Below are 17729 nucleotides of genomic sequence, written 5' to 3' on the forward strand. Positions count from 1 at the left end.
ATATTGTGGAAGGTCGGGATCTCCCTACAGAAGTATATCGTGGAAGGTCAGGATCTCCCCACAGAAGTATATCGTGGAAGGTCAGGATCTCCCTACAGAAGTATATTGTGGAAGGTCGGAATCTCCCTACAGAAGTATATTGTGGAAGGTCAGGATCTCCCCACAGAAGTGTATTGTAGAAGGTCAGGATCTCCCTACAGAAGTATATTGTGGAAGGTCAGGATCTCCCTACAGAAGTATATTGTGGAAGGTCAGGATCTCCCTACAGAAGTATATTGTGGAAGGTCAGAATCTCCCTACAGAAGTATATTGTGGAAGGTCAGAATCTCCATACGGAAGTATATTGTGGAAGGTCAGGATCTCCCTACAGAAGTATATTGTGGAAGGTCAGGATCTCCCTACAGAAGTATATTGTGGAAGGTCGGGATCTCCCACAGAAGTATATTGTGGAAGGTCGGGATCTCCCCACAGAAGTATATTGTGGAAGGTCGGGATCTCCCTACAGAAGTATATTGTGGAAGGTCAGGATCTCCCTACAGAAGTATATCGTGGAAGGTCAGGATCTCCCTACAGAAGTATATCGTGGAAGGTCAGGATCTCCCTACAGAAGTATATTGTGGAAGGTCAGGATCTCCCTACAGAAGTATATTGTGGAAGTCAGGATCTCCCTACAGAAGTATATCGTGGAAGGTCAGGATCTCCCTACAGAAGTATATTGTGGAAGGTCAGGATCTCCCTACAGAAGTATATTGTGGAAGGTCAGGATCTCCCTACAGAAGTATATCGTGGAAGGTCAGGATCTCCCTACAGAAGTATATTGTGGAAGGTCGGGATCTCCCTACAGAAGTATATTGTGGAAAGGTCAGGATCTCCCCACAGAAGTATATCGTGGAAGGTCGGAATCTCCCTACAGAAGTATATTGTGGAAGGTCAGGATCTCCCTACAGAAGTATATTGTGGAAGGTCAGGATCTCCCTACAGAAGTATATCGTGGAAGGTCAGGATCTCCTACAGAAGTATATTGTGGAAGGTCAGGATCTCCCTACAGAAGTATATTGTGGAAAGTCGGGATCTCCCTACAGAAGTATATTGTGGAAGGTCAGGATCTCCCTACAGAAGTATATTGTGGAAAGTCGGGATCTTCCTACAGAAGTATATTGTGGAAGGTCGGGATCTCCCTACAGAAGTATATCGTGGAAGGTCAGGATCTCCATACAGAAGTATATCGTGGAAGGTCGGGATCTCCCTATAGAAGTATATTGTGGAAGGTCGGGATTCCCTACAGAAGTATATTGTGGAAGGTCGGGATCTCCCTACAGAAGTATATCGTGGAAGGTCAGGATCTCCCCACAGAAATATATCGTGGAAGGTCAGGATCTCCCTACAGAAGTATATTGTGGAAGGTCGGAATCTCCCTACAGAAGTATATTGTAGAAGGTCAGGATCTCCCCACAGAAGTGTATTGTAGAAGGTCAGGATCTCCCTACAGAAGTATAATGTGGAAGGTCAGGATCTCCCTACAGAAGTATATTGTGGAAGGTCAGGATCACCCTACAGAAGTATATTGTGGAAGGTCAGAATCTCCATACAGAAGTATATTGTGGAAGGTCAGGAATCTCCATACGGAAGTATATTGTGGAAGGTCAGGATCTCCCTACAGAAGTATATTGTGGAAGGTCGGGATCTCCCCACAGAAGTATATTGTGGAAGGTCGGGATCTCCCCACAGAAGTATATTGTGGAAGGTCGGGATCTCCCTACAGAAGTATATTGTGGAAGGTCAGGATCTCCCTACAGAAGTATATCGTGGAAGGTCAGGATCTCCCTACAGAAGTATATTGTGGAAGGTCAGGATCTCCCTACAGAAGTATATCGTGGAAGGTCAGGATCTCCCTACAGAAGTATATCGTGGAAGGTCAGGATCTCCCTACAGAAGTATATTGTAGAAGGTCGGGATCTCCCTACAGAAGAATATCGTGGAAGGACAGGATCTCCCCACAGAAATATATTGTGGAAGGTCAGGATCTCCCCACAGAAGTATATTGTGGAAGGTCGGGATCTCCCTACAAAGGTATACATGTATTGTAGAAGGTCAGGATCTCCCTACAGAAGTATATTGTGGAAGGTCAGGATCTCTCCCCAGAAGTATATTGTGGAAGGTCAGGATCTCCCCACAGAAGTATATCACCACGGAAGTAAATTGTGGAAGGTCGGGATCCCCCCACAGAAGTATATTGTGGAAGGTCAGGATCTCCCCACAGAAGTATATTGTGGAAGGTCGGGATCCCCCCACAGAAGTATATTGTGGAAGGTCAGGATCTCCCTACAGAAGTGTATTGTGGAAGATCAGGATCTACCTACAGAAGTATATTGTAGAAGGTCAGGATCTTCCCACAGAAGTATATTGTGGAAGGTCAGGATCTCCCCACAGACGTATATCGTGGAAGGTCGGGATCTCCCTATAGAAGTATATCGTGGAAGGACAGGATCTCCCCACAGAAGTATATTGTGGAAGGTCGGGATCCCCCCACAGAAGTATATTGTGGAAGGTCAGGATCTACCTACAGACGTATATTGTGGAAGGTCAGGATCTCCCTACAGAAGTATATAGTGGAAGGTCGGGATATCCCCACAGAAGTATACTGTGGAAGGTCAGGATCTTCCCACAGAAGTCTATTGTGGAAGGTCAGGATCTCCCTACAGAAGTATATTGTGGAAGGTCGGGATCTCCCTACAGAAGTATATCGTGGAAGGTCAGGATCTCTCCTACAGAAGTATATTGTGGAAGGTCGGGATCTCCCTATAGAAGTATATTGTGGAAGGTCGGGATCTCCCCACAGAAGTATATTGTGGAAGGACAGGATCTCCCCACAGAAGTATATTGTGGAAGGTCGGGATCCCCCCACAGAAGTATATTGTGGAAGGTCAGGATCTACCTACAGACGTATATAGTGGAAGGTCAGGATCTCCCTACAGAAGTATATTATGGAAGGTCAGGATCTACCTACAGAAGTATATTGTGGAAGGTCAGGATCTTCCCACAGAAGTATATTGTGGAAGGTCAGGATCTCCCCACAGAAGTATATTGTGGAAGGTCAGGATCTCCCTACAGAAGTATATTGTGGAAGGTCGGGATCTCCCCACAGAAGTATATCGTGGAAGGTCAGGATCTCCCTACAGAAGTATATTGTGGAAGGTCAGGATCTCCCTACAGAAGTATATTGTGGAAGGTCAGGATCTCCCTACAGAAGTATATTGTGGAAGGTCAGGATCTCCCCACAGAAGTATATCGTGGAAGGTCGGAATCTTCCTACAGAAGTATATTGTGGAAGGTCAGGATCTCCCTACAGAAGTATATTGTGGAAGGTCAGGATCTCCCTACAGAAGTATATCGTGGAAGGTCAGGATCTCCCTACAGAAGTATATTGTGGAAGGTCAGGATCTCCCTACAGAAGTATATTGTGGAAAGGTCGGGATCTCCCCTACAGAAGTATATTGTGGAAGGTCGGGATCTCCCTACAGAAGTATATTGTGGAAGGTCGGGATCTCCCCACAGAAGTATATTGTGGAAGGTCGGGATCTCCCTACAGAAGTATATTGTGGAAGGTCAGGATCTCCCTACAGAAGTATATCGTGGAAGGTCAGGATCTCCCTACAGAAGTATATCGTGGAAGGTCAGGATCTCCCTACAGAAGTATATTGTGGAAGGTCAGGATCTCCCTACAGAAGTATATTGTGGAAGGTCAGGATCTCCCTACAGAAGTATATCGTGGAAGGTCAGGATCTCCCTACAGAAGTATATCGTGGAAGGTCAGGATCTCCCTACAGAAGTATATCGTGGAAGGTCAGGATCTCCCTACAGAAGTATATTGTAGAAGGTCGGGATCTCCCTACAGAAGAATATCGTGGAAGGACAGGATCTCCCCACAGAAATATATTGTGGAAGGTCAGGATCTCCCCACAGAAGTATATTGTGGAAGGTCGGGATCTCCCTACAAAGGTATACATGTATTGTAGAAGGTCAGGATCTCCCTACAGAAGTATATTGTGGAAGGTCAGGATCTCTCTCCAGAAGTATATTGTGGAAGGTCAGGATCTCCCCACAGAAGTATATCACCACGGAAGTAAATTGTGGAAGGTCGGGATCCCCCCACAGAAGTATATTGTGGAAGGTCAGGATCTCCCCACAGAAGTATATTGTGGAAGGTCGGGATCCCCCCACAGAAGTATATTGTGGAAGGTCAGGATCTCCCTACAGAAGTGTATTGTGGAAGATCAGGATCTACCTACAGAAGTATATTGTAGAAGGTCAGGATCTTCCCACAGAAGTATATTGTGGAAGGTCAGGATCTCCCCACAGACGTATATCGTGGAAGGTCGGGATCTCCCTATAGAAGTATATCGTGGAAGGACAGGATCTCCCCACAGAAGTATATTGTGGAAGGTCGGGATCCCCCCACAGAAGTATATTGTGGAAGGTCAGGATCTCCCTACAGAAGTATATAGTGGAAGGTCGGGATATCCCCACAGAAGTATACTGTGGAAGGTCAGGATCTTCCCACAGAAGTCTATTGTGGAAGGTCAGGATCTCCCTACAGAAGTATATTGTGGAAGGTCGGGATCTCCCTACAGAAGTATATCGTGGAAGGTCAGGATCTCTCCTACAGAAGTATATTGTGGAAGGTCGGGATCTCCCTATAGAAGTATATTGTGGAAGGTCGGGATCTCCCCACAGAAGTATATTGTGGAAGGACAGGATCTCCCCACAGAAGTATATTGTGGAAGGTCGGGATCCCCCCCACAGAAGTATATTGTGGAAGGTCAGGATCTACCTACAGACGTATATAGTGGAAGGTCAGGATCTCCCTACAGAAGTATATTATGGAAGGTCAGGATCTACCTACAGAAGTATATTGTGGAAGGTCAGGATCTTCCCACAGAAGTATATTGGGGAAGGTCAGGATCTCCCCACAGAAGTATATTGTGGAAGGTCAGGATCTCCCTACAGAAGTATATTGTAGAAGGTCGGGATCTCCCCACAGAAGTATATCGTGGAAGGTCAGGATCTCCCTACAGAAGTATATTGTGGAAGGTCAGGATCTCCCTACAGAAGTATATTGGGGAAGGTCAGGATCTCCCCACAGAAGTATATCGCGGAAGGTCAGGATCTCCCTACAGAAGTATATTGTAGAAGGTCGGGATCTCCCCACAGAAATATATCGTGGAAGGTCAGGATCTCCCTACAGAAGTATATCGTGTACATTGATATAGCCTGGTACAACATACCAAAATACTTCAGCGACAGGAGAGAAGATATTTCAAATGAAACTGTCGGAAATATCAGGGTGGAACCAAATCAGCCATCATTTCACTTTTGTACAAAGACATGGGTTTCGAAAAAAATAACGCATCGCAAACAAAAAACATAAGATTATTATAAGGCCAAATTGTGTTGAATAATCTTCTTCAACATATATAGATATAAACTTTTTTTTTCACTTTACAATTGTTATACAAGTTATATCAAGTAATTTAAATCACGTTTATTGGCCTGGATGGAAGTTTGCGAAAGGTGTGGGATGAAACTGGGATCACTGCTTTCACAAAATTGGTTCCATTTACCTATAGGATGTTTCTGACTACAATTGATGAAAATTCATTCATGAGTTTTGGACTAGTAGTGTTTTGGAAAATGGCTCCAAAGCCTGATACTCGTCAGCTTTTTACTGGAGCAGTAAAAATAATACTCTAAACCTTAACAAGAGGCCCATAGGTCTTACCAGTCATCTGACTTTAAAAACCCTTGTAATATTGTAGTATACACACGCAGTAGCAAGTATAATATAAAGTAATGTTGTTGGCTATGGCGGCCATCTTAGATTTCTGACTTATCCAGAAAATAACAACATTTAATTGGTCATAACAATCTCATGATCATTTCAGGCAAGCTTGAGCTGAACACCACATCTTGTTGAACTTGAGAAGAAGTTTGAAATGTGGTTTTTAAGATGGAGGCCGTCTTGGATTTTGGATCGACCGGGAAATAACAGCATTTGGTCAAAACCATCTCAGGGTCATTTCAGGCATGTTTGAACAGAATTCCACTGGCGGAACTTAATTGAGAAGAAGTTGCAATATGTTTTTAGGATAATTTTAAACAAGAATTAAGTCAATATAGGCCTTAATAAAGGTCATCCGAGTTCTAAAATACATACTGGTAGTTGTTTTTAAATCAAGAATTTAACACATTTGACCTTTGTGACATTGAAGAAAGGTCAAGGTCATTCAATTGAAGAATTTTTCGGTCTGGTATCCAGACATATATATATGCCACTGTCCGAATATCATGACACAGGACCTCTTGGTTATTGTGAAGTCTTTTGAAGATTTTAACACATTGACCTTGGAAGTACATCAAGGTCATTTATATTGACACGTTTGGTAGCTCTTCATACCATCAAACTGACTAACCATGTCTCCTCATCTTTCATTTATTGATCCAATCAAATGACCAGTTACAAAATAAGGTTCGATAACTCTAAACAAATCCACAGATAAACCATCGGTGGTTTAGAGTACCGACTGTGAGTAGTGTATATCAAGCCAAGGTCAGACAGATGGCGGACAGTGCTGATAGATTTATTTCGGTTGATTACGAAATATTTGGAAACGTACAAGGTTTGCTACATGTAGTTTTTACTTAGGACTAATATATTATGAGTGATTGGGGCGCGATCAAGCCACCCTGACATGTTATCGAACATCGTAACAGAATTTTCTTCCCCTTAACGTGAATTCAAGATAGTTTACAATTCAAATGTAACTATTGGTATCCATTACCTACGTTGACGTTGGCTATAATATGTATGGGTATATTTACCGGGACGATATCGGTTTGTTTTTACCCCAGCAACGGATTGTTTTTCGGAGTTACCTCCCATTGTCCACAATCTAATGCATTAGACTTTGTCAATTTATGATCTACACTTACAACTCTAACTTATGTACCAGCAATAATCAATAGTAAAGTTGATTTCACTCAAAATAAAGGAATTAATATAGTTGAATAAATGTGCTTTAAAATAATTTCAATAAATGTTTGATAAATATGGTTAAATTTCATTTGCATTGTAATTATTTATTTCAGGTGTATTTTTCCGACAGGTGAGTACAGCATGAGTTATCACTATGTTTATTTTCTTGCGCTGAAATTAAAATATAAATTTTCATTTTGATTAAAATTTACACAATATTGTGAAAACATGAATTCAATGGAAATCTTTACCTTTTTTTTTTTTTTTTACATTTAACTGGAGCGTTTCTAGCCTAAGGGAACTCACTATTTCAGTAACTGCAGCAAATTTTGGCAGAAAGTTATTTCACAGTTAGTTTGATTTGGAAAAGTTAAGATTTTTTTTCTTTCAGCATACCTTTGATTTAGCTCGTAAAGTTGGAGCAGTCGGTTGGGTGATGAATACTGCCAAGGGAACAGTTAAAGGCACAGTACAAGGCACACGGTCACAGGTGGAAGAAATGTAGGGGAGATAATTTTATCAAAATTTCTCATATCCTAGTCAGTTTTTGCTTAATCATGATCTTTCCACAAGTTACATGACAAGCTAAGATAAAATCACAAAAATCATATCTAGAAAATATATTTCATAGAGAAAACTGAGGCATGTATCATAATTTCTATTAAAAAATGTATTCTGTCTACTACAATTTTTTGGTTAAGACACAAAGAAAAGATTAACCCTAAGATTATGCACAGAAGTATGAGATGTTTTACGTACATATGAAGAGAAAGTTGAAAAGAGAATCCTTAATCATGATTCCTCTGTAAATCCATGAAATATTGAACGGCAAAATAAAAGCTCTTGGGTGATCGAGTGTCACAGTGGTAACACATTTGCCTTTTTCGGCTGGGTTCAATTCTCTTTTGGGTGTGAAAAGGAATGGGGCCACCTGACGACCACAGGGGATTGACTGGGTTCTCGGGTTTCCTCTCAAAGTCAGACCCCTCGCATACTTTAGTGATCAATCCAGACCAACAAACGTGATCAATATAAGTTAATCATAATACACACACACAGCTATAACTTGTTTTGCGATTGTTGTAAAATAAAGTTTACAAAACAAAAGCTGTAAACATTAAAAACTAATATATATATAGTATTGGTAATCATGTTTATGTCCCAGAACTATTCTGAGGATTTCGTGTAAAATCACATAAAACAAATTAATAACGTATAAGGATATGGTGTTTTAACTTCTTATTAACAGAAATGTGATATTAAACAGAATGACAATAAGTGGAATTCTGTTTACATAAATGAGCTCCAGATTTACAGAATCTTTATAAATAATGTATTATTCATGAAAATTTTGTTCTGCTTTCATTTTAGGAAAAATTTCCTTGCACATAAAGGCAGCCCTATGTCTAATATAACAAGGTACGAATTCAAAAACACAAGAGAACTGGTCACGTTGGAGTACAAGCGGTTTTCGATCACAGCGGGTGACTGGTGACCATTCAAGGTCATTGACTTTTATGTATTTGTGATGTGTGCTCCAAGTCTCCAGTTGTGGATCCTGAATTCAATTTCTTAAGAACAATGTTGAGAATGTGTGGGACATTTCCTTCAGAGAATCTTGGATTATTATTTTTAAATCTGGCGTGGGTGGAGAGAGGGTGAGAGAGACTTTCTTATGAAGTCATTTCGGTGACAAGTATTTTAATTGTGTTTTTAAGCGGTTGTAGATCTTGCCTCAGTATATTCTCATCTGTCAAATGGTGGTTCTTCATGTTTTACCAGAAATTACCTGGTACTTGCATAAAACCTATAACATTTATATCTAATCTGATTTACAAATTAGTATTTGTATCTAATCTGATTTACAAATTAGTAACAAAATACTGTTGTATCACGTTCCCTATGTACTTGATAACTGGTAATTAACAGTAGATTGTGTTGGAAATATATTAAAAAAGAGAAAACATTTTTGTATCTACTTGGTGATTTCTATACCTGATTACTACAGATTATTAACAGCTGAAGAACAGAACAGATTTGTATGGCTAATCATTTTAGTTAGTTGCAACAATGACTAATGGAAGGTATTTAAAGTCTTTAATTCCGAAACTTCTTAGAATAGAGAGATCTTTTGATAAATTTAAATTTGCAGATGACCAGTTTGATCAGTAAACTTGTAAGCATATTATTTCAGTAAGTATGCCGAAATCACAGGTATAGTTCCACTTCATGGGTTGTTTACTATTCTGATAATCTGAGTAGATTTATATTTTATAACTTAACATGTTGACAGTTTATAAAGGGCCATAACTCTTGATAAGATGTAATATGAGCAAATTCATATGGTTCAGTTAAAGGAACTGTGAAAGTACAGCATTGCTGAGATTGTATCAAGGTAACTGTGATGTCACGTCAGTAACGATGTCGTAATTGCCACTGCTCTCATGACACATTTTTATATAATAAACTCCTTAGTGAATACATATGTATACTTATTGTGATACGTAAAGCCAAAAGATAATTGATCAAGTTGTTGTGTTATTATCCCTGATGTTTGTTACGATCACACTTTACCTTCCTGATGACAGACTGATGTTTCACCTGCTATGTTGTTTTGCTCACAGCTATTTACTTGGTTACGGTTTATATTTATCCGTGTGCAATGTTTTACACTCACTTCAGATTTGTTACGTTGTTTTTATATTTATAATAAAAATAATTTATCATTACCGTGTGTGTGAGTTTCTCATTACTGTGTGTGTTTGTCATGTGGTTATGGTGACTTCACATCATTTGAATAGAAAGAAAAATTCTGTAATTGTAGGTAACTTCTATTATTTTGGAACTTTGCTGAAAACTATTCGGGGAGCATATAGTTGCTTCTTTGTCCATCAGTCAGTCTTTCTCTCCATCCTTTTGGTTGACCAGAGCATAACTTTGACTTTAGTTAAGTAATGATCATGAAACAGAAAAACAGTTTTCAGAATTTAAAATGTGAAATTTAAAATGTTTGACAGTGTTTGTCTCAAAGCTGACATTATGTGCAGTAGTTTGTCAATCCGTGAAAATAAAAATAAAATAAAGACAGTTTCGCTACAATAGATGACAACCAAAGACTTCTTTGTTTACATACTTTGTATATTTATTAGTTCTGCTTAAAAATAATTCTGATCATGGTATTTTGGGATTACAACAACATTTCACACATTTGCTGTACAATATATTGACGTACATAATATATAGGTTAAAACATCTGTAACAATTAGCACTATAACGAAGATAACTTACAACGTAATTATTTGTAGGTTCAAAAGTCTACTAATGGTGAAATAAAAACAATACAAAAATAATTTGTGAACGGCTTTTTATAATGAAGGGATCTTCTGTAACGATGAAATTATAAAAGTGAGAAATTCTAAGGTGTTGATGTTCACAGTAAGCTTGTTGAGTGGAATAATGAATTATTACAAGTTATGATGAAGACATAATTATTATGCAGTATATATTTTGTTGCATGATTGATTACATAAAACTGACTAAGTATTGGATTTTGAGCCAAAGTAGTGTTTATATATTAAATATTCATATGGGTGAAAGTGTACAGTTCTTCAACTGAAGTAGCTGGCTTTTCCAGAATTTAATATACTGGTAGACACATATCAGGGAAAATATTTCCCAAGTACTGAATTCAATACAATACTAAACGCTTTCACCCTGGTTCACTAGCACCCAAAAAATGAGATCTTTCTCTACCTAGAAATTTGAGATTTCGGGCAATCGGCTGCAACAAAATTGAAAGTGACTAGATTCTCGAGAAACAAAGTGGAGTTCCCTACAGGGTAACCAAGTTTACCGGGTAATTACCTCCCTTTACTGTTAATTATCAGTGGAGTTCCCTACAGGGTAACTGAGGTTACTGGGTAATTACCTCCCTTTACTGTTAATTATCAGCAGAGTTCCCTTTAGGGTAACCAAGGTTACTGGGTAATTACCTCCCTTTACTGTTAATTATCAGTGGAGTTCCCTACACGGTAACCAAGGTTACTGGGTAATTGCCTCCCTTTACTGTTAATTATCAGTGGAGTTCCCTACAGGGTAACCAAGGTTACTGGGTAATTACCTCCCTTTACTGTTAATTATCAGTGGAGTTCCCTACAGGGTAACCAAGGTTACTGGGTAATTACCTCCCTTTACTGTTAATTATCAGCAGAGTTCCCTACAGGGTAACCAAGGTTACTGGGTAATTACCTCCCTTTACTGTTAATTATCAGTGGAGTTCCCTACAGGGTAACCAAGGTTACTGGGTAATTACCTCCCTTTACTGTTAATTATCAGTTTACATTACTTAAAGCTACATGTAGATAGTTAACATTACAGTTTGCTTTACTAATTGTAGATATCTTATGAAACTGGAATAATTAGCTCTAGAAAGAAAAAAAAGTGTTTTTTTTTTTTGGTTCCAGATTTCTTATCGGTCAAGCGACTACACATCTTTCATGGGAAAACTTGCACAAATCAATCTTAACTTTTTTCTGGAAAGAAATGGTCCAAATTGGTCAAGAGGTTTAGAACTTTATTTCTCACATCTGTACAGTATAGGTATACAAAATATGTTTGTATGTACATACCATATTTATCCTGCGATAAGTCCATATCTGGTAACAAGCCCACTGATGTATATTGCTGTTAAACTCTATAAACATGGGTTTTTAACAGTCCTACAATTGGCCTTGATGTGTTGGTCCCCTGGGCTAATTAAATATGGTTTTATATATATATATATACACATGTATGTCTTAATTGAATCAGGATCTTCATGAGAAAGATTCGTAAAATCTTTTTGACTAGATTGTTATGGTGGACACACCTGAACAACATTTATGTAGCAATGGCATAAATATTAGATAGACACAATGTCCATACCAGGTATTTAGCAATAAAGTTATCAATGACTTCAGTCAAATTATTTGACATTTCATACACACTGTAAATTGTTAAATCATTGAAGAAAATGAATAATGAACAATCGATAAATCTTATAAATTAATTTTATGATAAATTATTTCCTTTCAGGAATAAATCTTTATGGGAAACTTTGTACACATACTTAATTAGTTAGCATCACATAAATGACTTCATTAATAAGTAAACTATGAACAACCTATAATACTACAATAGTCCATAGTCTTAATGCTGCAAAATGTCATGGCTTGTCTTCACATCAATACCTACATTAGGGACACTTGTCTTCACATAAACACCCACATTAGGGATATTATATATAATGTACCGGTAATAACAAAAGTACTCTTAACTTTATAATCAGTACTTACTTTCATATACATACCAATCTAATTAGAATCTAGATAGTCATTCTCACTACGTTACATGTACATCTAACAACATCCCATAAGGGGTCACGTCAGGGTGACCTTGTGGATTAGCCAATCAAATGACTACTTCCAGAATCTTGGAAGTGAATTTTATATGTCCAAATTAGCATGACTAGAGTGCAAAGCTTGCATAATATGTCAATTTGTTTCAAGTCATTTCGTCCCACAGAGCATATAGCTATATACATGCTGTGCCGAAATGGTTTGCTTCGATGACATCGACATATTGACAATTCGCCCTGAAAGTGAAATACACACATCTCCGAGGTCATCAGAACGTGACCCCTTATGGGATATTGTTAGATGCTTATGTTACGTAGTGAAAATGACCATCTAGATTTTAATTAGATTGATATACATACATACACAAAATGTATATTATTGATATTTCAAGAAAATTTGACATGTAAAATTTGTGACCATTGAGCTATTGGAACAAGCAATACTTCAGATTCTTCATCCAGCACCATACACACAACATATACGATATATATATATTAATATATGATTATATGTATCTATAAAGACTGTCAGAGATAAAGATATACAATATATATATAATTATATCTATAAAGAGGGTCAGAGATATAGATATACAATATATATAATTATATCTATAAAGAGTGTCAGGGATATAGATATACAATATATATATAATTATATCTACAATATATATATAATTATATCTATAAAGACTGTCAGAGATATAGATATACAATATATATATAATTATATCTATACAGAGTGTCAGTGATACAGATATACAATGTATATAATTATATCTATACAGAGTGTCAAAGATACAGATATACAATATATATATAATTTTATCTATAAAGAGGGTCAGAGATATAGATTGGCTGTACATAAAGAGGATTTTATATAAGTGTCGGTGTAAATATGAAATAAATCAGATAAATATAAGATAATCTGATATGTCACAAGCTTTAGGGATTGACATATGAAATTGTTTTAAAAGCTCCATCATGAGTAAATTAGATTCACAGAAAGACTGTCAGAGATATAGATATACAATATATATATAATTATATCTATACAGAGTGTCAGAGATACAGATATACAATGTATATAGTTATATCTATACCGAGTGTCAGAGATACAGATATACAATATATATATAATTATATCTATACAGAGTGTCAGAGATACAGATATACAATGTATATAGTTATATCTATACCGAGTGTCAGAGATACAGATATACAATATATATATAATTATATCTATACAGAGGGTCAGAGATATAGATATACAATATATATATAATTATATCTATAAAGAGTGTCAGAGATACAGATATACAATATATATATAATTATATCTATACAGAGTGTCAGAGATACAGATATACAATATATATATAATTTTATCTATAAAGAGTGTCAGTGATATAAATATACAATATATATATAATTATATCTATAAAGAGGGTCAGAGATATAGATTGGTTGTACATAAAGAGGATTTTATATAAGTGTCGGTGTAAATATGAAATAAATCAGATAAATATAAGATAATCTGATATGTCACAAGCTTTAGGGATTGACATATGAAATTGTTTTAAAAGCTCCATCATGAGTAAATTAGATTCACAGCAAAACAAAAGTAAACTCTGAAATTAATTCATCTCTAGACAGGTTTTAGATTGAGATGGTATATTTTTTGATAATGTGATACAAATGATGTTACAATCGTGTTATTACACATTATCATGTGCCTTAGGATATTGATGATAGGGCAGTATTATATGGTAGAACAGGAGGGTTATGTGATAATTGTATTTTGATTATGAATAAATTAAGATAATACCCAATTTTAAGTACATGTACCCAAACCCACATACAATTAAGTTATCAATTACTTTTAAAAATTGAAGATTAAAATTTTTTCTAAACATCTTAACATAATTGGTCTCATAGTCACTTGCCTGTCTCGTTCAAGTTTCCTCAGGTCCAAATTCCCGAGTCAAGACAGTTAAATTAATAGACGTCTGGTGTAAGACATCTGTCTATCAAAATGTCTATCAGTGGGATTGAGAAAGGTGAAGGAACCTTAGGATATGTAGAGGGAGAACCTTAGGATATGTAGAGGGAGAACCTTAGGATATGTAGAGGGGAGAACCTTAGGATATGTAGAGGGAGAACCTTAGGATATGTAGAGGGAGAACCTTAGGATATGTAGAGGGAGAACCTTAGGATATGTAGAGGGAGAACCTTAGGATACGTAGAGGGAGAACATTAGGATATGTAGAGGGAGAACCTTAGGATATGTAGAGGGAGAACCTTAGGATACGTAGAGGGAGAACCTTAGGATATGTAGAGGGAGAACCTTAGGATATGTAGAGGGAGAACATTAGGATATGTAGAGGGAGAACCTTAGGATACGTAGAGGGAGAACCTTAGGATACGTAGAGGGAGAACCTTAGGATATGTAGAGGGAGAACCTTAGGATACGTAGAGGGAGAACCTTAGGATATGTAGAGGGAGAACCTTAGGATATGTAGAGGGAGAACCTTAGGATATGTAGAGGGAGAACCTTAGGATATGTAGAGGGAGAACCTTAGGATACGTAGAGGGAGAACCTTAGGATATGTAGAGGGAGAACCTTAGGATACGTAGAGGGAGAACCTTAGGATATGTAGAGGGAGAACCTTAGGATATGTAGAGGGAGAACCTTAGGATATGTAGAGGGAGAACCTTAGGATATGTAGAGGGAGAACCTTAGGATATGTAGAGGGAGAACCTTAGGATACGTAGAGGGAGAACCTTAGGGTATGTAGAGGGAGAACCTTAGGATACGTAGAGGGAGAACCTTAGGATATGTAGAGGGAGAACCTTAGGATATGTAGAGGGAGAACCTTAGGATATGTAGAGGGAGAACCTTAGGATACGTAGAGGGAGAACCTTAGGATACGTAGAGGGAGAACCTTAGGATACGTAGAGGGAGAACCTTAGGATATGTAGAGGGAGAACCTTAGGATACGTAGAGGGAGAACCTTAGGATATGTAGAGGGAGAACCTTAGGATACGTAGAGGGAGAACCTTAGGATATGTAGAGGGAGAACCTTAGGATACGTAGAGGGAGAACCTTAGGATATGTAGAGGGAGAACCTTAGGATATGTAGAGGGAGAACCTTAGGATACGTAGAGGGAGAACCTTAGGATACGTAGAGGGAGAACCTTAGGATATGTAGAGGGAGAACCTTAGGATATGTAGAGGGAAGGGATTATATTATTTATGCATTAATCGTTCGGAGGCATTCTCGGCCCAATATCAAAATCACACTATCACTTATATTTAAGTAAGCAAAGTGTGATTATCTCCTGGAGCAGACCTTTACATAGATTGGCCTTGTACAATTATACAATATTAAACAACTAAACGGGAAAATGAGGAATAATTTAGAGTGGGAACTATCACAAAAACACAAATAAAAGAAAGTCTGGAATGTAAGCTAGTTATTTAAGTAAAATGTATTAAACAAAACCTAAAAAAAATAAACTAAAAAAGTATTATAACAATATTTGAAATAAAAATATGATCATAATTCTTCGTGTCTGTCCTGTTCAGGGGTTTCCTGACCTTCTGTGACCTTGACCTGGTCCTCGTTGACCTTGGACTGACCTGATCCTTCTTCATCATGCATCTTCCTCCGTCCTCCGGAGTGATGATAAAGTCTGGATTTCTTTAATGCCAACAACTCATGACGCACCTATACAAACAAATGAAAATTATCCTTTATGTAAAATAACACAGGGAACATTGTGTTCATTTTATGACAAGTTAATTCAACCACAATACTTTGCTGTACTGTACAGCATTTTAGTACAATATAAAATAAACTTTACAAAACCCCAATAACTTAGTTTACAGACATGATTGCACAGAAAAGAATACGAACCTGAAAGGAGGGTCTAGGGGACCTCCCCCAGCAGGGTTACAAGGGGCAGAAGTGAAATTTTACAAAAAAAACAAAATTCCGCTTTAAAGCAGAAAATAATCATGTCTGAGTTGAACTGTACAAAAGTGGACAGGATTGTATTCAAATCTTGCACTTTGACTTTTGATCTGACGGTGAAGGTCACAATAACCTAATTTCAGTACACTTCACACCATCTATGAATGATACAATTAAGTTTCATCAAGATTACTTTGACGGTTCAAAAGATATGTAGTAGAGAAGGCTATTAAAAGACTTGTATATAAGGTACATTCTTAATTAATATACTTGACCATATTTGAGACAAGTCTTTGACTCAATACGTAATCAAGTTTAAATAAAGACTATTAAATTCAGAATTGAAATTTGGAGTTAAATCTGAATCAAAGAAACTAAAATTTTGTTTATTAATCAGATCTTGTAAAGGTTGAGTGGAATACAAGATGTCTCCGCTAGTGTTATGACAGTCACACACTTAGAACTGGAACTTTTGTCTGATAAAACAAGTCTCAATTTCACATGTACCTGATCTTCTTCATAAGCACTCTTAATCCTGGCAGAGGACATTTCATCTTTACCATCCTCCATCCTCTTCACCTCGTTACCCTCTTCATCAAATCCTAGAGAAAACAGATACAATATTAGAAAGTAGTTTTCAAATTGAAGGATTACTGATGGAGAATGGCTACATAGCAATGGACAGTGAAATGTGAAAATTATCATAGGTTCCCAAGCTGCCTGAATCCAGAATCGAAATTTGTCAAGCCAATAGAAGATATCATGACAGACAACCTGAACTGATGGGGACAGCATGGACTGATGGTCTGAACCAATGGTCTGAACTGATGGTCTGAACCGATGGTCTTAACCGATGGTCTTAACTGATGGTCTGAACTGATGGGGACAGTCTGAACTGATGATCTGAACTGATGGTCTGAACCAATGGTCTGAACTGATGGTCTGAACTGGTGGTCTGAACCGATGGTCTTAACCGATGGTCTTAACTGATGGAGACAGTCTGAACTGATGGTCTGAACTGATGATCTATACCATATTTCTCTGACACGACCTACCTATACCTTATTCCTCTAACACGACCTACCTATACTGTATTACTGACACGACCTACATATACCGTATTCCTCTGACACGACCTACCTATACCATATTCCTCTGACAAGACCTACCTATACCGTATTCCTCTGACACGACCTACCTATACCATATTCCTCTGATATGACCTACCTATACCGTATTCCTTTGACGCGACCTACCTATACCATATTCCTCTGACACGACCTACCTATACCGTATTCCTCTGACACGACCTACCTATACCATA

General features: G+C 37.6%; 2 protein-coding genes and 1 long non-coding RNA gene across 5 annotated transcripts in view; 1 reads left to right on the plus strand and 2 right to left on the minus strand.

Moving 5' to 3' along the window:
* The first annotated feature begins 6546 nt into the window (after positions 1-6546).
* On the plus strand, positions 6547-9762 carry LOC117323201 (acylphosphatase-2-like). Its single transcript, XM_033878257.1, has 4 exons — positions 6547-6677; positions 7147-7163; positions 7425-7534; positions 8405-9762. Exons 1-4 carry the CDS (start codon positions 6617-6619, stop codon positions 8526-8528), a joined length of 312 nt encoding a protein of 103 aa, XP_033734148.1. The 5' UTR covers positions 6547-6616; the 3' UTR covers positions 8529-9762.
* A 395-nt stretch (positions 9763-10157) lies between these two features.
* LOC117323202 lies at positions 10158-12504 on the minus strand. The gene is made up of 2 exons (XR_004531675.1): positions 11154-12504; positions 10158-10897 (listed from the first exon to the last, which is right to left on the minus strand). It is a non-coding gene; the product is annotated as an uncharacterized LOC117323202 (long non-coding RNA).
* A 1333-nt stretch (positions 12505-13837) lies between these two features.
* The window catches only part of LOC117323203 (thioredoxin domain-containing protein 16-like), a 32087-nt gene continuing 28195 nt past the window's right edge, over positions 13838-17729 (minus strand). The window contains exons 19-21 of one of the 3 annotated variants that reach the window (XR_004531677.1): positions 16913-17007; positions 14569-16159; positions 13838-14498 (exon numbers count right to left, since the gene is read on the minus strand). Coding sequence is in view for 1 of the 3 variants with exons in the window: in XM_033878258.1 (XP_033734149.1) it covers positions 15989-16159; positions 16913-17007 (266 nt within the window). In the remaining 2 variants the exon portion in view is untranslated. Of the gene's footprint in view, positions 16160-16912; positions 17008-17729 lie in introns of all 3 variants that reach the window. The other 2 variants (XR_004531676.1, XM_033878258.1) reach the window with 2 other exon arrangements.

This window comes from Pecten maximus, chromosome 3 (assembly GCF_902652985.1).
Source record: "Pecten maximus chromosome 3, xPecMax1.1, whole genome shotgun sequence".
NCBI lineage: Eukaryota > Metazoa > Mollusca > Bivalvia > Pectinida > Pectinidae > Pecten > Pecten maximus.

What these genes read in the sequence shown, in the direction of transcription:
- LOC117323201 (XM_033878257.1), top strand. Translation starts at nt 6,617, where the DNA reads ATGGCGGACAGTGCTGATAGATTTATTTCGGTTGATTACGAAATATTT. An exon ending in CGGTCACAGGTGGAAGAAAT is followed by an intron (nt 7,535 to 8,404) that starts GTAGGGGAGATA and finishes CTTTCATTTTAG; the next exon opens with GAAAAATTTCCTTGCACATA.